The sequence below is a fragment of the Notothenia rossii genome, assembly GCF_949606895.1.
Source record: "Notothenia rossii genome assembly, chromosome: 5".
NCBI lineage: Eukaryota > Metazoa > Chordata > Actinopteri > Perciformes > Nototheniidae > Notothenia > Notothenia rossii.
In genome coordinates, this window is record NC_136903.1 from 5281256 (window position 1) to 5305512 (window position 24257).

Below are 24257 nucleotides of genomic sequence, written 5' to 3' on the forward strand. Positions count from 1 at the left end.
GGCACCACGACACCAAGTGAAATTCCTCGTACGTGTCGAACTACCTGGTAATCAACCGGTTTCTGATTCTGATCAAAAAACACGTTTGGTCAGATCTCACGTTTTTTAATTACATGTTTCCGTAATCTTCGTCCGTAGAAGCCGATGCACTTACAATGGTTAGGCTTATTTAAAAAGAATTCTTCTTGCAGGTTTCTTGCTATTTTGAGTACTTCATGGTTGATTTCACATTGTTGGCAGTAACAGCTTACGCTTAATGAAATGTATTGTAGAACGGTCTGTTAATGCAAGGCTAGTTTGAGCACATTTCAACAAGGCAATCGGAAGTACCGAAACAACTTTAAAAAGCATTAGAATATAACGCAAATGACAATTAAGTGACTATCCATCTATTGGAGGTGACCTAAGGGCCCACTGGTAAACGTATGGCATCGTTTATATATTTGGAGAAGGGCTACACTATTTATGTATGGCTAACTTATGTTCAAATGCAGTATTGTGAGTCTGCAGAGAAGTCCTGGCCTACAAATGGTTTTCTCTCATAATCATTTAACATAAGGAGAATTATTTTTGCAATATCGTGAATCCTATCGCAATTCCAATATTAGTCAAAAAACAATTTGTTATTTTACCAAATTGTGTAGCCCTTATCTGCAGAATTATAAACTATTTATCTCAGTTTTTCTCCGTTGTGCATACACATAAAAATGCTGTATACCATGAACACAATTCTCAAAACGTGTCCATTGTTTGTCTAAATCAACTTGGACTGAAATCTTAAGCCTTGTCCCCTTTTTTTTTTTTCAAATGAATGCGATCTGAGGCTACATTATAAGGCCAAGAAACCCAATAGGTCACATGATTAAGATATTTCTTTGGTTTACCTTTCAATGTTTGCAAGTGACTAAAGGCTCAAATAGCTACCTGTAATGTAAAGCCGTCTAACCACCTGTTGCTGGCTGTGAAGGGCGAGACTGGTTTCGCCTAATTCAAGTTCACAGCCTCTTCCTCCGAGCTGAAAGAGAGATGTATGAAATCATAATTGAATGCATTTAACTAGCTTTAATCACGCATCATTTTACATCTATTAACTTTAAAAACTGAGTGTCCTGATTCAGAATAATCAAGTTTAGTAGATGAAAATGTTGATATGATTATAAGATTCTTAAATTGATGTGAAGTGATCAGCTGATTGGGAAAAGAGTCGTGGCTTTGTGTGACTTCCTGGTTCATCTCCAAAAACATCCAGGTCTATTCATTAGTGTTGCAGAGTAATGTGTCTTTCAATCACAATCGATATTTGTCTGAGAGCACATTAACCAGAGAGCAACGTTTCATTTGAGGTTTTACAGATTAATGTTAATTATCTACAGCTCATCTGCTGCCTGTCTTAACGAGTAACGGCTGCAAATGAGAAGCGGCTACTTTTATGTTGCTCTTTGCCAATAAAAAGAAGTGAGGAGAAATGGCTGAATCGAGCATGAATAAAACCCCTAACCCGAGGAATCAGCTCAGCTGTCAAAAGCCATCCCTAGTTTTAACAATCACCAGTTGAGGAATTATTGGATTCAAAATAAAACAGAGCTACCCGAAACTATTGGATAACCTGTTATTGCATGACTACAGAAAGTACAGTAGGTCAAAGTTGAAGAAGTTTTCGATGTGCAAAATCTAATGAAAGTTATCAATTAGCTATTTTAATTTTTTCTTTCTATTTTTCTTAATTAGTTTGGTGAACCTGCTCTCATCACCTTAATGTGTGTGTCTCTTGTCCTGTTATGTTCAGAAGATTAGTCAAATATGGTCATAAACAATGGCAACGATGGCAACGAGTACACAATTTAGACTAGGGGGAATATACAATTATTTTTAAAGTGTTACTCAGGTCGTTCAGCATCTTCAAATCTGGCTTTAATGTAAAAAAGACTCGCCTAGTTTAGTAATATTCTGCCAACATTTTTAAGTCAACCACTCCAAACTGCTGGATAATATCTCACTGCATTGAAATAATGTACTACAGTAAGTCAAGTTGGTTAAAGTTGAAGCAAGAAGTCGGATCTGCGCTCCAAAAGTAAATTTTATTTTTTTTAATTTTATTTTTTTAATTTATAGGCTATATATATATATTTTTTTATTCTATTTTTTTTTAACTTTTTTTGCACTTTTCTGGATAAAAAGCGTAAAACTAGAAAATGAAGCACTTTGAGTACATTTTCGTTAACAATGTGACTCTCAATGGCACTTTGTGATTTTGACGCTATTTCAGTGAAACAAAGCCGTTTTGTCAACTTAAAGGATTTTTGCTTCTTTCTTGTACACAACACTTATAAATACACTTTAATATAAATACACTTTTCAACTGGTAGAATATGAAGCGCTTTGGAAGGAATTGGGTTTATTTGACGGCAGGGAGACGATGCAGTTTTGAACATTAGACAGATTTGTGCTTAATTCTGAATGAATGTTTCCAATAGAAGGTTTTGGTAACTTATCAACGTTGTATCTCTATTTCCTCCCAATTATATTTAGTGAAACTCACAAGTGATGAATGTTTTCATAATTTCTGTTTCACCCCGTGCTCTGATAGTCTGGCTGCTTGAGTTCGATGATAAACCAACACAACATTACACTAAGGTTCTAGAAACAGTTGGATATTCGTTTAAAAGGTCACCTAATGACGCTCAGCAGCTCCTTCCTTATCTTAAAGTTGTGCAGCGTTTGAATGAAGCCTGAGAGCCTCTGTTATTCTTATATGCCGCCATGTTGGAGAAGTGCCATTAACATGAGTGGCTGTAATGTCATCACTTCTTCTTCTTCTTGACGACAGCGTTTCCGCTCTTTTCAAACACGAGGGGTTTCATATTACCGTGTAAACCAGTTGGAGAGGTCATCGGAGAAGATTAGGTGTAATTGTGCCATTTACTAAAGGGTCAGTTCACCCAGATTATCCAACAATCCAACCGTGCAGACACATTTTTGGTGCCAGCGTTTAGAGATATCTGTCTGAGGTTTACTCTCTCATACTAATGCATGGAGCTCAATGGAGTTTTGTTCGTGGTGCTCTTAGCTAGAGTTGCACTGACCCGATTGGATTGGTATCAGTGCTGATACTAACCCAGTTAAGTGGACCGGTAATCGGACATGACGTGAGCGAATTCTCCGCTCTTACCATATCAGTTACCTTCATGCAGTTGTTAGTTCAATCATTGGTCTCGTGTTACCTTGACTACATCTTACACTTGGTTTTTAAAAGAGATTTCATTGGTATTTCTGCCTTATTAGATCGTGAACGCTTGCAGAAAGGAAGGAAGAATGGGTCTTCGGTTGTGTTGGTACCTGCTGGTACTAAGATTAGATAAGATGGACTTTTATTAATCCCCGTTGGGAAACTCAGGTATAATCACGTTTTTACAATAAGCAGCTTCTTCAGATCCACCTATACACACTTATTAATGATTTCTCTGTAGTGAGGTATACAAATATTTTTTTTTAACCTTTTTTTAGTCAAAAAACAAAACCTATTTCCTTCTTTTAGCTTCTCAGGCAGAAGGATTCAGCTTCTGTTCTTTATTTTATGTGTTGCTATGTGTTGAACACCTTTTGAATTTGAGGCTTGTAAATCCAAATAAGTCCAATTCAAAGCTGTGGGCAAACGTGAGGTATCACCTGTCAGTATATGTTCTGACAATCATTTGACCAATTTAGGGAAATAACAATCAGCAGATTTATAGTTTGAGTTTCGTTTGCTCAAATCCACAGGCACCAATTTTCTCTGGACTTCATCAGAAATAGTTCCCTATGAAGACAGATATCTCAAAACCTGGACATATAAAATGAAAACCAAGTCTCATACGTTGTTATTCCCACAATTTATGACCTCTTTTCCTTGTAACTCCTCCCAGGCGTCTAATAACAGGCTGTAATATCACCCACATTTGTTCTCGCAGCAATGGGACAAGAGTCCATTAGAAGCGTACTGACCTTAGCAAGCCTTTTTTGTTCAGCAGAACAACGAGTGGAGGACAGAAAGAGACGTTCTCGTCCCTGGTGGCTCGGTGTGAAGCGACACGGGTCTTATTAAGCGGAGCAGGTTTAACAGGGTTGGGAAAGTACTGAGTGTCCTCTTCCAATGTGAGAGTAACTGAAAGGTATCCCAACTGTAGCTGTGAACATGACAGGATGTGTGATTACCTAGAAGAGCATCAGGACTGTTTGAGGCATATGATAGCTATGTGATTAACATGATGATTCAGCCTCTATGGAGAGAGACATATGACAAGCATGAGCATTTCTGACGTGGAGCTAATCTGAAGTAAACATTGAATACTGCTTTCTATTCCTCCATCTTGTGACTGTGGAACTCCCTCTCTTGGATATCAGCATGTGAAGGACACTGTTCAGGAACTACTTGATGCTCTGTTAGGGCGTCTCGATTATGGCAAAAATCATAATCTCGATTATTTGGGTCAATAATTGTAATTGCGATTATTCATTGACTTTGAAAACATCCATTTATTGGAGATTTTTTTTTTGAACAGTATGTTTTTAACAGTTGATTACCCTGAACTTTAAGTATAATTCAACTGAAAAAAAAAAAAAAAAAAAAAAAAGTTTTATTTCGATTACGTTGTTTTCATAACCGTTGCAAGCCATAATCGTAATCGCGATTAAAATACTATTAATTGAGCAGCCCTATGCTCTGTATGTGATGACTACTTCCATTCTTGCAAGGATCAGAAATACACGGATCCTGAGATTGAAGCTCAAGCCGGAGACCAGTGAGATTGTTCTAACAAACAGCGAGCCTCAGCACACGACTCATGGAACAAATTAGTGTTCGCTTCCCTCACCTGCTCACTGTGCAGAAATGTCAGAGAGAGAGAAGCAGCCGTCAGGTCTCAGGCCCGCCGTCCATCAAACCTCCCTGAGTCGACCAATTCTCTGAGTGATGAACACTTCCAGGAAAAACCGGGGGGCTCGGGGATCGATTATACGTCAGGCGAATGAATCTATCCCTTTGTAATCTCTCCTGGTTTTATTTCCAGACTTGCCGTGATGGCATCAGAATAAAACAACACGGTTTGACTAAACTGAAACACGTGATTGACGTAACACTTTTCCAATTCAAAGGTTTAAAATTAGAGCAAAAAGACACAAAGATATTCTTGTACTTCTTCTTCCAGCTTCCCGTCAAGGGGTTTCCTGGCTGTGTAAAGCAGGGGGCGTTGGTCTGTTTATTCATATGGATTTATTATCTCGGTTCCCGTTGTCCGAGCATGAACTTTTCCCCCTTTGCGGTGAAATAAACAACGTCACCGCAGCGTATAGAGGACACACAGAAGGCAGCAGCTTGTTGAAATGTTACACCGGCCTGCTCAAAGTCATTTTCTGAGCGAGGGACCTCTGCAGACGTGTCGGACTCCTTGATGAAATGGAATAATCTTGGCCGAGGTCTCGATGTAGGCTTGTAAATCAGGCCTTAAATGGCCAGCTGGCAACTGAACGTCTGCGAAACGAGCAGGTAGCAATCGGCCTGATGTGGAGCAGAAGCAGAGGCGCTCTTCGATTCCTCCGTTTCCCCGCTCCAGTCTTTGTTTTATTAAGGTTTTAGTGAACACATAGCCTGCTGAAAAGCTTCCAGATATTGAAGATACAGCTGGAAGTAGCTTTCTCAGCATATGACTGAAACGGCTTCCAAAACGGTAACTGCATAGTCCTCTGTCATCGGTTTCTGTTTTTTTTTATTTGAAGTTACATCACTGTTTTTGGACTCTTCAACCAAGAATTGCTCTCATTTTCCTCACTGAGGTTTTGCTTTGAATGAGTCCCTTTCAAGGTCCCTCGACACAACAATTTGACGCTTTGCTTTGGAATCTGAACTATATAAAAAGCTGTCTTTAAAAGCTGTCTCACTCTGAGGGGTCGAAGGTGAACAGGACTAACTGTACTGCACCAAATATCACGATGTCTCGACAAACATTTCGTCTTGAATGTCACACTTCTCTGACATTTCTTGGACCTAATTTCAGTCCAAACTGTTTTTTTAACCAGTCTCTAATTCTATTTGTCCGATTTAACAACACGTAAACTAAAAATGGTCACACCCTATTCGACACACAGCCATAAAAGCAAGTAAAACATGTCTCAATGATGGAGCAAGTACTTGTAATGGAGTAGTTTTACCCTGAACAAGTTTAATTTGGCGAAAGTAGAAAGGAAACGGGACCAATTGTTTTCAAATGGGAACAAACCATTAAAGAAAAATAATAAAAAAAACTTTATTTAAAGAAAGGCCTGCTTCTATAAACTCTGTAATTGTGACTGCAGAGAAAATGGGATTCACCGTGAGAGGAAATAAAATAGTTGGAGATACGTTTGACTTCACTTTAAACATTCCTACGTCCTTTAAACCTCTAGACAGAGGCAACACACAGCTGTTTTCCTTCCTAAGTAGACGGGAAAACACTTTTAATGACATCAGGGGGAAGAATAAAGTGTTTCTAGTCACTCCAAATTACAGTCATCTGCACCCCTTATCCCTGCGGCCTCTCCTGACCACATAGCTGCCTAATGACCTTATCTAAATGTAATTACACCTTAATAGCTTTGAGGTAGGACGGGACATTGAGCCTAATTTGAGGGCTGCACCTAATGAGACCAGGTGGAGACGGGAAGTAAGTGGAGCATTTGTCATGTGAGCAACTTCTTTCTACACAAAGTTGGTGCAATGAGTTCTTTGGTCGTGCTTTCTCATGATGAAGAATAACCAAATTACAAAGGGTCAAATCTTTGAAATCAGACCCTTAAGACTTTGAGGCATTTTCAAAGTAAAATAAGATGTACTTTATTAATCCCAATTTGTGAATTGTTTTTGTTGCAGCAGCATAAAACAAAACAAGGCATTGCACATAATAACACATTAAAAGAGTGGAAATAAATAATTCTACATCAGGGTGTCCGCGGGGTCTTAAAAAGTATTAAAAGTTGATCAATTAATTTAGCGAAAATGAAGGCTATTAAAAAGTATTAAACGGCATTTTCCAAGGTGTTACATTTTGTAGCTTGTTTTCAATAAGTATATAAATTGTCCAAAGAGGTTGTATTCTACAGTCTGCTTGAATGTAATCATTGCGTAGGTGTGTAGTGTGATTCTGTGTAGTTTATTTATGGCATCCCGTTGGATTTGACGTCATCTGAACAGGACATCGCACGCTCACTGCTTGATAGCGCGCGAAGGTCCGTTTACGCCGGTTGCTTAGCAACATCGTTATGGGGAAATGCAAGTTTGCGTCCAAATGGTTGGAAGATCAGGAGGAAGGACAATCAATACTGTATATAGTAAATGTGAGTGTGTCGCCAAGGTAACCGGTTAGAACTCCAGGTGGCGATGAGCTCTTAAAATGTATGGAAAGCGTCTTAAAAAAGGTCTTAAAATGTAATACATGTGACTTCAGGATTCCTGCATATACCCTGTAAAATATAAACATCTCAAAATAGAAATAGAAATAAACCAGCATTACTGAGTAAGAAAAATATACAGATGACCGTGGAGAGAAAACAAATCTATAAACGGTGTGACAAATAAAAAGGTGGCTTCTATAAAGGTTTATTTTTTAGTTTGTGTCTTGGCTGTTGGGCTCCTTCTTGGTAAATATGTCGATGACATTTCAGAGTTCATTTGACTGACCAACACTTTGGCCCAAAGGGAACCTAGCTTCAAACAAAAAAAAACGATTTTTGGTTGACATTCGCCAGAGGATGATCTGCTGACTTTCCATGTAAAACCAAAAACAGCTAAACATGTGATCATGCTCGGATAACTCCACATCGAAACATTTCTTTAATCTGAGCTATAGTTTGAGAGAAATGCTAACATGCTAATGGTGCCATACTGTGTCATGTTAGCATGTTGGTGTTGTTCTTTTGATATCAGCACTCTCAGTATTGTTTTTCTCAGATGTTTTACTCGTAGCAGTGGTTTTGCATTTAATGGTTCTCTACAAGTCAGACACATGTGCTATCCTAGTTGTCCACTGTGATAATGATGACCTGTACAGTTGGCTTTGTGGATTGATGGAGAAACGTTTAGCTAATATGCTATTTGTTAACGTGCCCAAACTACAGTGGTGGAAACATTATTTAGATATAACACCTAATAAAGTTGAAGTACAAGTGTGCAAAAATACTTCATTTAAAAGTACATTTTCAGACATAATACAATATTAACAAAGATCGCTATTTTTTACATACAATACATAATAATCTTATACACTACTATAATTTGTTCAGCTATGTTGTCCTTTCTTTTCTGTTTGTCTGTGTACATTTAGAGCAGTGTCAGTTTCCTTGTAGCGCAATCATAATTTGCCAATAAAGTTGGTTCTGATTCTAAAATCTGGTCAACGAATAATAAAAAAAGCAGCTTTTTTGATGGGTATTAAAGAAGAATCAAGGGTCCAACACCAATCCCTACTTTGACAATGAACTGTTAAATGTATTATACAAATCTGACATTTTTTTTTTTCGGCCTGTGTTGCAGAAATGTGAGTTCAACATGGATAACCTGAGCAAGCCCGAGCTGCTCACCCTGCTGAGCATCATGGAGGGAGAGCTGGAGGCCCGCGACCTGGTCATCGAGGCCCTGAGGGTGAGTCCGGAAAACACACAAGAACACACACTCCTGTATTCATTAGCTAAGCCTCTGCTATCTTAACCATTGTCTGGGTTAAATCAAACAGCTCGGAGCAAACCGCCTTTGAGATGAGCCGATGAGCTGTAATAATGACCCAGAATTGAGTTGTTCAATGAGTGATGAATGGTCACCAATGCCTGCTAAATGAGTGTGTTATTATCAGTGGCTTTTCCCCCAGAAATGTGCAGAACACTTGTGTGATCACGATGAGAGACTCTGCCCCACTGTTTCTGTCTTTGCTTTGTAATTACCCGCTGATAAGCAGTGTCTCTAATTGTGTCTGTTGGACGGGAGCTGGCTGAGCGACTGGTTGGCTCCTCCTGCCAGAAAAGGACAGCGTGATCAAACCCTAGTGTCCAAACAAGCACCACCTGCTGAAGTATCAGAACCAAACAGATGGTGGAAGTCACTGGTTCTGGCTCCTGTTGGTCCCTAGAGACTATTGACAACCAATTAGGAAGGTGCCGCTTGATTTAAAGGTGACATTGTTGTTTTATATTGACATACAGTATGTAGTGGAAGTTTTGGCTGAAATACAAGGAAACAGTGGTAAACTATGTATGTATGTAGTGGATTAGAGTCCATCCGCTATTTGCAGAAGTCTGTCTGTCCGAAGATCGTCTGGTAAAACAGATAGATAAGCGACGGGTGCATTCGGTTTGCTTTTTTATGTATTTTTGCAAGAATTTGGCTGAAATAGGTAAACTATATGTAGTGGATTAGAGCAGTGGTTCTCAACTGGTGGGTCGCAACCCAAAAGTGGGTCGCGTACCCGTTTCGAGTGGGTCGCAGAAGTGTGAGTGAAAAAAAAAAATTCCTTTTTTTTTTTTTGGGTGGGGGGCAAAAAGTCAAACTTTTATTTTGAAGGCCCGATTTTCTAACGCTGTGCATGCAGTAGGCGTTGGACTGAAAGTACTGGAGACCATAAACGGTTTTGAAAACTTCTGTCACGTAGTGATCATCTTCTCAATAAAACATCTTTGCTGATGTTTTCTTCGAGTCTTCTGGCCAATCAGAATCAAGATTGTAGACTCCAAGTCCCCACGGAGAATAACTTTGCGGTAGAACTATTCTTAATAATAAAATATTATTAATATGTCGTAATACATCTATTTATTTTCTTCTCAGAGTGTACCAGAATGGGTAGTTTATATATTAGTATTTCAAAAAATCTCCTGGGGGAGAATCCCCCCAGACCCCCTGCTGGGGTTAGGTTTTCATCACGTGTGCCTTTTTATGTTATACAGTTCAGCTTTGATTCCAGCATCTCATTAAACCTTATTTAAAAGCATTCTTTTGTTCTGTGAAGGGATATAAGCACTCTACTTCACTTTAATTAGTATTGTGCTGCAAAGAGTATATATTACTGCAGGATTTTTTGTTGAATAGATTTGAGTGGTTCAAAATTTCGGGTTGTGATCTATTGACTAAGGAAAAAGTGGGTCCCGAGGCCTGACCAGTTGAGAACCACTGGATTAGAGGATGGTTAGTCAGTTCATCAAGTATTTGCAGAAGTCTGTCTGTCTGAAGATTGTCTGGTAAAACAGATAGATAAGCGACGGATGCATTCAGTTTGATTTTGTGTGTTTTTTGGGTTTTGTTTCTAAATGTTTGATTTGATTTGTCTTGTGGTTTAAAAAAGTAATTTGCAGACAATTGGATGTCCTTTGTTCCCGACCAAAGCAGAACACATTGATGAAATGTCCACACATTGGCCATTTTCTCCACAATCAACAAAAACTTACCAAGTAATATTAATTGATATTAAGAGATATACTGAACTTGGAAAGAACAGCCTTTTGTTTTAGCCCCCAAAAAAAGTATTTACTTGTTTCTAGATTCATTTCATCAATCATGGTTATTTGCTCAAATTCAAACTCCTGATCATTCAATTTCTTGATTCTTATTTGACTTATTTTTACACTTATCAGTAATTTTCACATCAAACTTGTTGGAGAAATAAGAAATCAAAGCAGACCTCATAACAGCGGCCAGTGTTTGAAATAGGGCAACATGACTTGGAAATAGCTTTGACTTATTTTGTAATCGTGATCTAATTACTCGTATTGTTCTCATTTCTTAAATGTTCTGTTTTTCTCGGAGGCTCTGTACCTTATCTTGAGTCTTTAGAAGACAATGTGTAGGCCAGGACCACAATACTTAATTCAGAGAATGGTATGTTTGACACAAATGCATCCTAAAACATACACTGCGCACCCTGCCTTTTGGATATCGCACCGTCCATATTGCGACTTTGGAGCTGCATGGTTATTTTGAATCCATAGATAGATAACGTTAATAGCTTACATTCTGTGGATAGACTAAGTTTCCTCTCAGTGTGGTGTGTACTTCATCTAAACTATATGATATAAGACAAGAGCTGCTGTTAGAGCTGTCAAGCCGTGAAGCCATAAAACCTCTGAACGTGTATTTCCTTGCTGTTCGAAGCCATTGTAATGTGCGTATACTCCCCAGATGAATGGCAGAGTGAGGAAGGTCGGATGAGTTTAAATGGGAGAGGTATTGATCTGTGGTTACTGAATACTGATGCTGCACAGATGATGACTCTGTGGTGTCCCGGAGAACCCGGAGAACCCACTCTGGATCGAGGTTGCCTGTGCTTACATGCCAAGTTATATCCGTACAAACATTTGCACGACCCTCAATCTTTCTCTCTCTCTCTCTCTCTGCAGTTCTGTTTATAGGTCAGGATTTGCCTCTTAGGTTGTCCAGGCTCTACTTTAAGTCTGTCTGCTCAGGCTTTTTTAATAACTCTTAGTATGCAACTCATTCAAAGTGATGGATGGGACTCTAGGGAAGCAAAGACATGTCCTTATCATCTTTAAAGAGTCCTCTCCTGCTGATGTTCAGGTGTATATCAGTATGTAGTGTCTCTACTTTAAAGAGTCCTCTCCTGCTGATGTTCAGGTGTATATCAGTATGTAGTGTCTCTACTTTAAAGAGTCCTCTCCTGCTGATGTTCAGGTGTATATCAGTATGTAGTGTCTCTACTTTAAAGAGTCCTCTCCTGCTGATGTTCAGGTGTATATCAGTATGTAGTGTCTCTACTTTAAAGAGTCCTCTCCTGCTGATGTTCAGGTGTATATCAGTATGTAGTGTCTCTACTTTAAAGAGTCCTCTCCTGCTGATGTTCAGGTGTATATCAGTATGTCGTGTCTCTACTTTAAAGAGTCCTCTCCTGCTGATGTTCAGGTGTATATCGGTATGTAGTGTCTCTACTTTAAAGAGTCCTCTCCTGCTGATGTTCAGGTGTATATCAGTATGTAGTGTCTCTACTTTAAAGAGTCCTCTCCTGCTGATGTTCAGGTGTATATCAGTATGTAGTGTCTCTACTTTAAAGAGTCCTCTCCTGCTGATGTTCAGGTGTATATCAGTATGTAGTGTCTCTACTTTAAAGAGTCCTCTCCTGCTGATGTTCAGGTGTATATCAGTATGTAGTGTCTCTACTTTAAAGAGTCCTCTCCTGCTGATGTTCAGGTGTATATCAGTATGTAGTGTCTCTACTTTAAAGAGTCCTCTCCTGCTGATGTTCAGGTGTATATCAGTATGTAGTGTCTCTACTTTAAAGAGTCCTCTCCTGCTGATGTTCAGGTGTATATCAGTATGTAGTGTCTCTACTTTAAAGAGTCCTCTCCTGCTGATGTTCAGGTGTATATCGGTATGTAGTGTCTCTACTTTAAAGAGTCCTCTCCTGCTGATGTTCAGGTGTATATCAGTGTGTAGTGTCTCTACTTTAAAGAGTCCTCTCCTGTTGATGTTCAGGTGTATATCAGTATGTAGTGTCTCTACTTTAAAGAGTCCTCTCCTGTTGATGTTCAGGTGTATATCAGTATGTAGTATCTCTACTTTAAAGAGTCCTCTCCTGCTGATGTTCAGGTGTATATCAGTATGTAGTGTCTCTACATGTCTCCATGCTTTAATGTTCAAAAAGCTCTTTATCTTCTCATACTGCCTATACGCTGCAGCACCTCTTTTCACCCTCTGTCTGAAACCAGAGCCCAGTCTGCTCTGATTGGTTAGCTGGCCGGCTCTGTTGTGATTGGTCAACAGCTTAGAGATGTCCCGCCCCTTAGCCTATCACGTACAATGTGTTGGAGCGTGAGTGTTACATAGTGATGACACTACGGATAAATAAAATAGTCTAATGGAGGCGTTTCAGGGTTAGTGTGAACATTTGGGATTTTAGCCTTAGATTTGAAACCTATATAACACACTACAGGCAATGGGAAAACCCCCAAAAAGCACGAAGGGCCTCTTTAGGGCTTTCAGCTGACTCTCTGAAACAAAAAACAGTCTCAATATCTTTCTCTGTTGCACGTCAAACACTGTACACTTGTTGCAGGGATGGAGCCGGTGACCTTTTGGGTTGCATAGCAGCCTTCTGTCCTTGGTGTGTTGTGTAATCCTGCTGTTGGCCATCTTGTTCAGTTCTCATGATATTCAGCCTATTGTGTAGCTTTGCAGTCAATGACCTTGTTGATATTGAAACGCACTTAGAAAGACTACCAGCCTTTCCTTGACATGGAGGTGGCAGTCATTTGAATCGCTCTACCTTCTTCCTCACTTGATCAAAGCCTCCCTCTTCTTCTTTCCATCCAGGCCCATCTGTCCTCTTCGTTTGTCCTTTTTCTGCCTCCTTTTCTTTATATGTAGGACGGTCTGTGCCCCATTGTCACCTCGTCTCTGTCTCTTTGTGTTCCTGGTATTGGATTGTTTTTTTGTTCCACCCTCACTGCCTCTTCACCCTTGTTTTCAGCTGGCATTAAGAATCCCTGCAGGCCCCCCCATCTCCCCTGTGGATGGATATCCTGCCCAGGTTTCAATGAAATAAGCCTCTGACTGCTCTCACAAAAAAACAACACAATGCGTTTGTTTGTTCTCCCGCTGATAAGCCTCATGCAAGAGCGACAAAGACGGGCAGGGGAGGAACAGGGCATGAAGAAGACGAAGGGAAATAGAAAAGAGACAGGGTTCGGAAAGATATCAAGAGCGAAGAAGTCGGTTTAAATCAGAGCAAAGAAGATAGAGGGCGGGTCAACAAAAAAAAACTGATTACGCCTGACAAAGCGGCCCAGTGTGACAAAAAGGATTAAATCCAAGTCCCACATCCATTCGGCTGCCAGGTCTTTATCCAAATGCTTTTAAACAACCAGAAGAAAAGCAGCATCTGGCCACCAGCTGCAGGGACTTCAGTGTAACAACAATGGTTTTAGACAATTACAAAAAAAAATGTAATCAGTAGCCTACTCTAATTTGGATTACATCAAAATGTAGGAGCCTAAACGCCAACAATGAAACACGTGAGCACATACTACAGTTTCAAAGGGCAGACGTAGAATCTGAGCTGACAGAAAATGCTCCGTTTTAGATTAACACACACAGTTAAGCTCAATAACACTATTTTATGAACATATAGGTTCACCTACTGAATTAAAAACAGAACCATGAAGCAGAGAAAGTGAGAACCGTAAAGCAGATTCAGGCGTTTAGATTCTCACTTAAAGTATTAGCCTACATTACAGTACAGCTTACAGAGACGTAACAGCTCATCCACTCGGAAAAAAAGTAAGAATTATGTAAAAAGTTATATTTTTGGAATAAAGAAACTGAGATTTGAAGGAAAAATCAGATTTTTTTTTAAAACTCTGAATTTGGAGAAATATTTGAGGCTTTTGAAAAATATGTCAGAATTGTTATAAAAAGTCCTCATTTGTTCAACATATTTAGATTTGTGTTAAAAAGTTAGAATTATGAATGAAGTCTAAAAAAATTGAAATTCGTAAAAAAATCTGAATTTGAAAAAAAAGGTGAGAATTTGAAAAAAGTTTTTAAAGAAATTCTGAGAATTTTAAAAAAAAGACGATTAGGGCCATGTGTAAAACAAAATCCCATAAAAAGGATTCAGGTATAGATTCACACTTAAAGTATTATCCTACAGAACGGTACAGCTCACAGAGAAGAAATAACATCTGATGCTTTTACAACGAACACAAGGTGCTTCACTAACATTGTAATCCTGCTAGTAAACCCCATTTATTTTTATATATAACAGTAATCAGAATTGTTTTGGGGGGAATACGGTTACATTTTTCATACGGGAACCTCTCCCAAAGCTTGGTCCAAATGCAATCAAACCCCAAATGACCCTGCCTTCATTAGACCGTTTATCCAAAGCACCTTGCACTGGCACACTGACACAGGAAACTCTGGCAGTTTTTGGTCCTCTTATCTCCATGCTACCAATTCCCAAACCGTACCACTCAAACCAAAAGCTTGGAGCAAACGTCGGCAGGTTGGCATCGACTACAACGACTGTTTTTGTGGCGTTTGGGTATTATTAAGAGGCTTTGGTGCCGCAGATTAATTAAGCGGGTGGCTGAAGCTGGCTGAGCCGCCCTATCAGGTTTCATCCTGGAGGAAAAGAAAACGAGGCTGAGGTCCGATAAGCCAAACGACCGTGAGATCACATGATTAGCGTAGCTGGCGGCTAAACAAGTGGTCCATTCTTCTGAGCCAAGAGCTTTTTTATCAGAGGTTTGCATTTAATTTACCCGACCCTCAGAGCAAGAACTGTTCTGTTTGTGTCCTCCAGCCACAGGTGTGAGGTGCGTTTCACAAATGATTCAAAGGGTTTGTTGTCAAATGCACAAAAGCTACCGTGTAGAAATGGAAATGAAAAGACCCTCGTTTACTGAGGTTTGCTCAAGTTTAGCCAATATGCTGTTTCAAAATGCTTTTTTAAAAACTTGTCTTATAGGGTCGGTATTCAGCCAAAATACTACTCATTGTTATGGCTTTTAGAGACGTTTAACTATTGTATGTATAACTTTATAAAACGGACAAGTCAAATCAAGCAATCTGATTGGTTCTTAGCCGTGATATACTGAGCGTATACCACGGGTAGAATTGTAAGTTATTTTTCACAACAAGTCAGTATCCCTCCGCGTCTGAGAAAAACAGTATACCGTTGGGCTGAAAAGCAAATTGCTTCGCGTCGGGCCGAACCACGCCCCTTAGCTCTGATATAATGAGCATATACCACGGCCTGTCGTGAGCTATTGCTTAAATATATACTAACATATATTTATTTACTTTTAAAAACAGTTTAAACTATTTTATGACTTCATTTATGTAAAAAAAAAAAAGCCAGAAAAAACACCCATGTTTTTGGATTTAAGAAATACGAGAAGGCTTTTTTCTTTGTTTTTTTTATACTTTAACTGCCTGTAAAGAAAGACCTTTTGACCAAAGTACATATATGGATAAACCAAGTCACGAAATAAAATGTTAGAGTGAAAATATACAAGTTACTATTTAAAGGTAGGCTTTATATAGGCTGAGAAAAGTCTATTCAAATTGAAAGGTTTTAATGTCACAAAGCTACAGAGTGGAAATGGCAAGGACATTCTTCTGACCTGAGCTCCTCCAACAATGCAACATATATAATAAAATACAAAGTGCAAAAAGTCTATATACATGTCAATAGAATATGATAAGTACAAGAACACAATATGTAAATTAGGACTCAATTAAATGCAGTTTATTGTGGTGAAAACTATTTATATTATATTTAAGGGGTAGTGGTGGTCTAATGGATAGTGAGGTCGGCTGAAGGTTGTGAGTTCAAATCCCGCCAGGAACACCACCACTAGTGTGCCCTTGAGTGAGGCACTTAGCCCTTAGTTACTCCAGGGAGAATGTCCCTGTAATTGTTAGTCGCTTCGGATAAAAGCATCAGCCTAATCTAACATTTCTTTTTTTTAGTAATGGCTGCCAAAATGAGTCAAAATGGATAAAGACGCCCGGCAGAAAGAAGATTAAGCTTCTGGCTGACGGCCATTTTAAAATTCCTCACATGTAAACAAAGAGATAGTTATAATACCAGGGCACTGTACTGTAGCCTTGGAGTATGGAAGTAGGAGATCTCAAGGTTATTGAAGCTCTTTTTTTTAATCGTTTTTAATATTGCAAACACCCTGTTTTTAAGCTAATTGAGAATAAAAGCCCACCAGATATCCCATTTGTTCTTCTTGATCTGTATTTGTTTTAGGTCGTCCCCTTAAATTCTGGTTCGCTTTCCACCATTTTTATATCTGCTTTTGTTTCAATTTCTTCACCAGTCACTCCTTTTTTAGGCCTTTTGCTTTTTCCTGTGCTAGTTCCTTTGTCTGAGCTGCTATTGTTTGAAATGGCCGCCTAATATAATGACGTTTCTATACGAGAGGGTTGAGAGCTTTGATATCGAACTACTTTCTACTACCGAAGCATTGATCTAATGGAAGCTAAACGATGCTAAAAGCTCCTTAGGGCTGCAGAGGCTGGTGTGAACTCCCATTAGGGCTGGCATTACACATTTCTTCACACGATGGTAACAGGGTAAAGATGCCACTACATTCTGGTTGCAATTAGTTGAATTACGATGAACGATTAGGGCGTCAGCAGGTCTTCTATGAATCCGTATTAAAAGTTAAACACACCAAAGTCTAAAGGCCTGGACACACAAAGCTGACACCAACGAACTGACACAGACGGACCCCCGACTGTTGCCTCGCCTCATGTCTCTGCGTCTTGGCCATGTGTCGCACTGGAACACACCAGAAAGACTTCAGCCGACGGCCAAGAAGGACGTGCAAACTGCGCATGCGTGAGTGGCAATAACTCTCCTTACCAGCAGGTGGCGGTAGTGAGTATTCGTCATTTAAAAAAGGCAACAACCAGAAGACAGACTGCGTGATATAAACAAACAACAAATAGCGTGTTCCATTTTCACTCTACAGCAAGAAGCTCATGGGGCTTTCCCCAACCTGTCGAGAGCTGGAGTTAAATGAGATCTCAGATTTGCCTTCTTAATAGTTTGTTTGGGTCCCTCACTTCTGTTTCGCTTCTCATGCACCGATTCTCTAGCTGAACAGCCAATCAGAGTGATTCCTTTTGCCGACAGCCTTTGGCCGACAGTCAAACACAACAGTGCGGGACACACCAATCTGAGCAGGGTGTGTCGACGCCCATCGACGGCCAAAATCGGCTTGGTGTGTCCGGGCCTTTAGATACCCCGGACAGTTGGACGGTTTGTTCTGTGAGCTTCGGTCTCCGTGGCAGAGAAGGATCGTACAGACGGAGAAGTCCAGATTGGACAGTCTGTGATTTTGTGAAAACGAGTTGTTTGGATGATTTTACTGGCAAGCAGAGATCAGTGGGAATGGTCATTCTGATACCAGCCAGTTAGACGAGCTGTAATCGAGTGTTGCAGTGATTATCGCTCAGAAAAGAGCCTTTTTTTCTCTCATATTGAAGTTTTAAACATGAAAGTCCTCTTCCTTAAATTGGGTATTTAGTTTCTTTATTTTGCCTACGTGCCTTTGCATGATAAATTATGTGATATCTTGCATTGGTTGTTTTTTTTCCGTGAAAGTCATATCGTAGAGAATTGCCAGCAGTTTAGCTTTTTTAATTTACTACTTTACATTTTTTAGTGTAGCAGAAACAAATATGTGCTTTTAAAAATGATCAAACTTGGTCTTTGAGTAATTAAGTGCCTTTAGTAATGTGATTCATCCTGAAGAGTCCATGAGGGTTCGTTTTTGCTCAAACTGGGTAGTTCTTTTCTTACTTTTCTTACGTTGTTAATTCCCAAGTGATGTGATTCTACGCATCGTCTCTTCTGTCGAGAACTGTGAAGCTATTCAGCAAGAAGATTTAGCTTTCCCACCGTTTTCCATGCAGTACTTTCCCATTACAGAAGAACAAAGTACGGAAGAAAAGAAATATGTGCGTTAACTTCTCAAGGTCTTAAAATTGGGCGCTATCGGTCACATTGTTAATGTCTTCCAGTGATGATGTGCTGCAACTTGATGATTCAGAGGCTGGTTAGTTACCATCATAGTTACTAAAGTAGTTTGTCTCAAAGTGTTTCTGCGCTTCTGCTTAAATTGACGATTAGGGTTAGGGTTGTTGTTTCCGAAATGTCTCCCATGTTGTACAGTCTTTTAAGAGCTTGTATATAAATTGCGATATTGGGCTATATAAGTAACATTTGATTTGAATTGAATGGCGTCCTGTTGGATCTAATTAAGCGTTAACTAAGATAAGATAAGACTTGATTGATCCCAATTTGGGACATGTTTGCAGCAGCATAAAAAGACATGGCATTGTACAATACAAATTAAAAGAAATAAACAAGAACGTAGAAAATATACATGTTGAATTTACAAATTAACAATAACAAGATAAAAAAGCAAGTTATTATATATACATAAGTATGTGAGAGTACTAGCAATTAAGCAACGCTGTATTTGCTTTCAGTGAGTCATCACGGTGAAATAACGTCATGTTGGTGGCTCCATTACAGAAGCAGCTGCATACCTAAAATGTAAAAAAACCCACTCATGAATAAACCAAAAACAAATGGGTTTTCTCTGTTACGCTGACAGAGGGTAGTCGGGGTAACGTCCCTACAGACGCCCGATGTTTGGGAAGTTAGATGGTTTGGGTTAGCTTCTTCCTTAATGTCTCTCATGTTGTGCAGTCTTTTAAGACCTTGTGACATATACATTGTGATATTGGGCTATATAAGAAACATTTGAATTGAATGGTGTCCTGTTGGATCTAATTAAGCGTTAACGAGCAATTTTAGCAACGCTGTATTTGCTGTTAGTGGGTCATCACGGTGAAATTCTCAAAGATATTGAAGTGACTGTTATTTTTTTATATATTGATTGTTGTGCTTTTATTTAGGTCTTAATGTGTTCATATGTATAAATGTGTCTTTGATTGTGTACATGTAGGTATGTACATATTTGCATACATATTTTTATATATCTTTCTATTCGGGATTGTGGGAAACGGTATTTCAATCTCTCTGTCTGTACACACAAACTGAAAGATTGACAATGAAGCTGACTTTGAAAAAAAAAATAACATCATGTTGATGGCTGTATTCAAGAAGCAGCTGCATACCTCAAATGTAAAAAAAACACACTCCTGAATAAACCAAAACCAAATGGGTTTTCCCTGTTACGCTGACAGAGGGTAGATCGGGGTAACGTCCCTACAGACGCCCGATGTTTGGGAATCCAGATGGGCGGTCGGTGTTTCAGCCCACCATCGTCCAGCCTCGTGCGGACAGGGGGGGGAATGGAGGGAGAGGGGGTGTCATGTGATCTGCCATATGACTCAGACGGCAGCCCATGAAGCTGCTGTCAGCACTGAGCACGTATACGCTTAGCACAACACAACACATGCCCCGAGCCATCAGGCTTTCTCCAGCGTCATGTTATCTGCGACCATCTAGCTATTTAAGGCATGCCCTGTTGCTGGGCTTTTCCAGATCTCCCTCCTCCCTGCACACACACACACACACACACACACACACACACACACACACACACACACACACACACACACACACACACACACACACACACACACACACACACACACACACACACACACACACACACACACACACACACACACACACACACACACACACACACACACTTATACACTTATGTGCTATGATAACGTGCAATTACGTATCTGCCACTACGTTTTTTTCTTTCTAAATATTGGTCATATTTACATTAACTATGTGACCGTCTATGTTTCCCGTAGATATTGAATTGCCCTTTTTTCTGCACTGTTAGCGTACCGTTTTACTAAAAACTCTGGCACAACAATTTCCTTCGGGATGAATAAAGTCTTATCTTATCTTAGCAATGTCTGTCTTCTGTATCTCAGCTCATCTGTTTTCTGTTCCCGTAAATCAACCTCCTTCAGCGATGCACCCTGTCGGCTTGGTTTCTCTCTCTCGTCTTTGAACAGACAGTAGGGCAGCTCGTTACTCACCATTACTGTCTCTCCCCGTCCCCATAAATCTTGCCAGTTTCTGATCTCTCCCTGTCTGTCTGCCCTCACTCAAGTAATCCAAAATATATGATATACACTCCCTGAACCACAAGGTAGAGAAGTGCAATCGTGCCGTGCAAAATATGTTCAAACCAAGGGGAAATAATCATTTCATTTTATTCAAACCCAACAAAATACAGAGCAGTTTTATCACGAGCCCCATCAGACCCATCCTTTCTTTCTGTAGATATTGGAAATGAAATTGGATCGAGAAAGCCCTTCAACCATAAAAAAGTAATTTTTCTATTCCAGCTCCCCGTCAGTGTGTGTGTGTGTGTGTGTTGGCACAACTTGTACTAACAATTGCACAAAAACCACAATAAAATCAATATCCGCAACGTCTGATTATGCAAATACAATGCAACATATTTCACATTCAGTCTGAGCATGAAAGACGACCCCTTTGTGTGTCTGTACTCTTTTTACTCACTCCTACACAGTCCAAAATCAGGTCTACACTTCTTGGGTTAACCCTTTTTTTTCCCAGAAACACACACGAGCCAATCAGCATTCAGCTGTGAACGCTCGGGTGCCTAGCAACCAGACCCCCAACCTCGGACCCTCCCACACCAGCTCGTGTTTCACTGACATGACACTTAGGAATGAGGGTAAAAAGACTCAGTCGATCTTACTCCCAATCCACCCTACCACCAGCCCCCCCCCCCCCCTGCTTTAAGGGAAAGTGGTACGACCCGTTTGTGGCCGTCTCCAGAGAACCTGTTTCTTATGACAGGCTTTCTTATTTTTTTTTGTGGGGGGGATTTGAAGTGCTGTCAATGCAGGAGACGGGACCATTCCCATGGGGGCGGACTGTCTCTCAGTTAAAAGAGCATGTCTGAGTGTGTGTGTGTTTGTGTTTATGCTTCTGTGCATGTTTTAATATATATATAGGGGCTCAAACTTAGGAATACTTTCATATGAATCTTTCAGTAAGGGCTGCATGATATTGGAAAACTGACATTGCAATGTATTTATTTTCTGCCATATTGATTTATAGAGACAACTTAACTTTTTTGAAATACATGGTTCTTTCTATAGTGGAAATATGCGTGTGTGTGTGTGTGTGTGTGTGTTTTGATATATGTAGGGGCTCAAATGTAGGAATACTTTCATACATATCTGTCATTAAGGGCTGCACGATATTGGAGAAACTGACATTGCAATGTATTTATTTTCTGCCATATTGATTTATAGAGACAAATTACCTTTTTTTCAACATGGTTCTTTCTGTAGTGGAAATATTTCCTTGCAACAAAATCTAACTTTGCAGCGTTTTCCTTTTCCTGAACATTATTTATTTTCATGTCCTTGTTTGAAATCGAACTTGGATCATTGCATTAGAACAAAATGAAGATGATCCTCACCATGATAACTTCATATCAGTATTTTGGTGTCTGATAAGCTTTCAGACTTATGGGTCTGTTACTCAAACTCAGCTTTGTTTATCACATTTCATCGTCTAAACATCCATTAATGCAGCCTCTGAAGTATTTTTAACCCACAATGTGTATACGGTTACTTCAAGGTAAAAAGATCTGGGAGTAGTAATATATATTATATTCACTTTCAGCTTCATATCAGTATGTAGTGTCTCTACTTTAAAGAGTCCTCTCCTGCTGATGTTCAGGTGTATATCAGTATGTAGTGTCTCTACTTTAAAGAGTCCTCTCTTGCTGATGTTCAGGTGTATATCAGTATGTAGTGTCTCTACTTTAAAGAGTCCTCTCCTGCTGATGTTCAGGTGTATATCAGTCTGAAACCAGAGCCCAGTCTGCTCTGATTGGTTAGCTGGCCGGCTCTGTTGTGATTGGTCAACTGCTCAGAGATGTCCCGCCCCCTTAGCCTATCACGTACAATGTGTTGGAGCGCTAGCCAATAGAAGCCTGTGTTACAAAGTTATCTCACTATGTTACATTGACTTGAGCTCGGCCATTTTGTTCAGCTCCTTGTCTTCAAGTGTGTCCCTTCTTTACTTAGCAGAGTGGTACATAGTGATGTCACTATGTTCCAGAAGTAAACAAAGGAGTCTAATCGGACGTTTGCAGACCATTAACATGCGCAAAATCCTTTATTTCCCACAACAGGAGTGTGTGTGGCGTAGTGGATTAGTGTGTTGGTGTTGGGATCAGGGGAGCACAGGTTCAAACCCCACTGCAGTCAGCATGTCGTTGTGTCCCTGAGACACTTCACCCCAAATTGCTCCTGTGGGATTGGCCACAGCATTGAGTATGTAAGTGGATAAAAGCATCTAACATGTAATCAACAGGAAAGGGAAAACCACAAAAAGCAGAATAGGGCCTCTTTAAATCATTCCGCGTGGAGGTATTTTCAAACGTGATACCTCAATAAAACTCTTTATGAGACTGGATGATTTTAACATGCTCAATCTACCATTATGTATCACATGTAATCCATCAGTTTTTATTAGAGGTTTTACGTGTTTGAAACAGGTCGACATTTCCAACCATTAACATGCCCGACTGAATAAAGACTCCATCTTTAATACTACCTTGAGCTGAGTAGCTTCTCGACTGCATGTAAACTGCTCTGTTTCAGTGTTTCTGCACCAATAATGATATGGTTTTAAGCATCTCTCTGTGAACGTGTCCTTGCTCTTCATGGCGTGTGTCCATGCTAAAACATCTTCACTGTGAAACGAAGCGATTGGTGAAGTGCTCTCAGGAAGTAGGTCATAGCAACCATCCCTCTCACTCTTCCTCTCGTAATCCTCTCCCTCTCTGACTGTACCCCCCCCCTCTTTATATAGACCTGTATTTCACTCTTCAGCCTCCCTCCTCATTCTCCACATAATTATATAAGAGGTAGAGGCTTTTATCTTAAGTGCTGCAAGTGCATACGTCTATAACACAGGGGGCTCCGGTGGGAATCGGACCCCCAACCTCGTTTACTTTCAGAGGAAATGTGGGATGTTCTTGGAAAGTCGGACACCCAACTGTCTTTTTATGTTTCTGGGTCACAAAATAGTGATTAATGGCTTGTTTTATCCACAAATGTTGACTTTTATGGATGCAAAACAGGGAAAAGCAGTCAAACCTGAGAGGCTGGATTCGGTGTATCTTGGATATTTTTGCTTCAATAACACCGCTTATTGATTGGTTAATGGAAAATGTGAGAAGTCTGACAACTGACTGTGTATTTCTGTGTTTCTGGGTCAGAAAATAGTGATAAATGGCTTGTTTTATCCAAAAATGTTGACTTTTATGGATGCAAAACAGGGAAAAGCAGTCAAACCTGAGAGTTGAGAGGCTGGAATCAGTGTAAGTTGATATGTTTGCTTCAGAAACACCACTAATTCATTGATTGACAGGAAATGTGAGAGAAATGACAACTGACTGCGTGTTTTTATGTTTCTGGGTCAGAGAACAGTGATAAATGGCTTGTTTTATCTAAACATGTTGACGTATAGGGATGCAAAACAGGGAAAAGCAGTCGATCCTGAGAGTTTGAGAGGCTGGAATCAGTGAGTTTCTGGCATTATTGCTTGAAAAACACCACTAATTCTTTAATCAACAGGAAATGTGAGAAGGCGGACACCTGACTGTATGTTTCTGTGTTTCTGTGTCAGAAATATATCAAACATGGAAGGAATGCAGGTCCTCTGCTGCTTAATGGGATT

The 24257-nt window shown here is 39.8% G+C and overlaps 1 protein-coding gene across 1 annotated transcript in view; it reads left to right on the forward strand.

Moving 5' to 3' along the window:
• Positions 1-24257, forward strand: part of cttnbp2 (cortactin binding protein 2) — an 89772-nt gene that overhangs the window by 4125 nt on the left and 61390 nt on the right. Inside the window, exon 2 of the mRNA XM_079679801.1 lies at positions 8540-8647. Coding sequence (XP_079535927.1) covers positions 8540-8647 — 108 coding nt within the window. The remainder of the gene's footprint in view (positions 1-8539; positions 8648-24257) is intronic.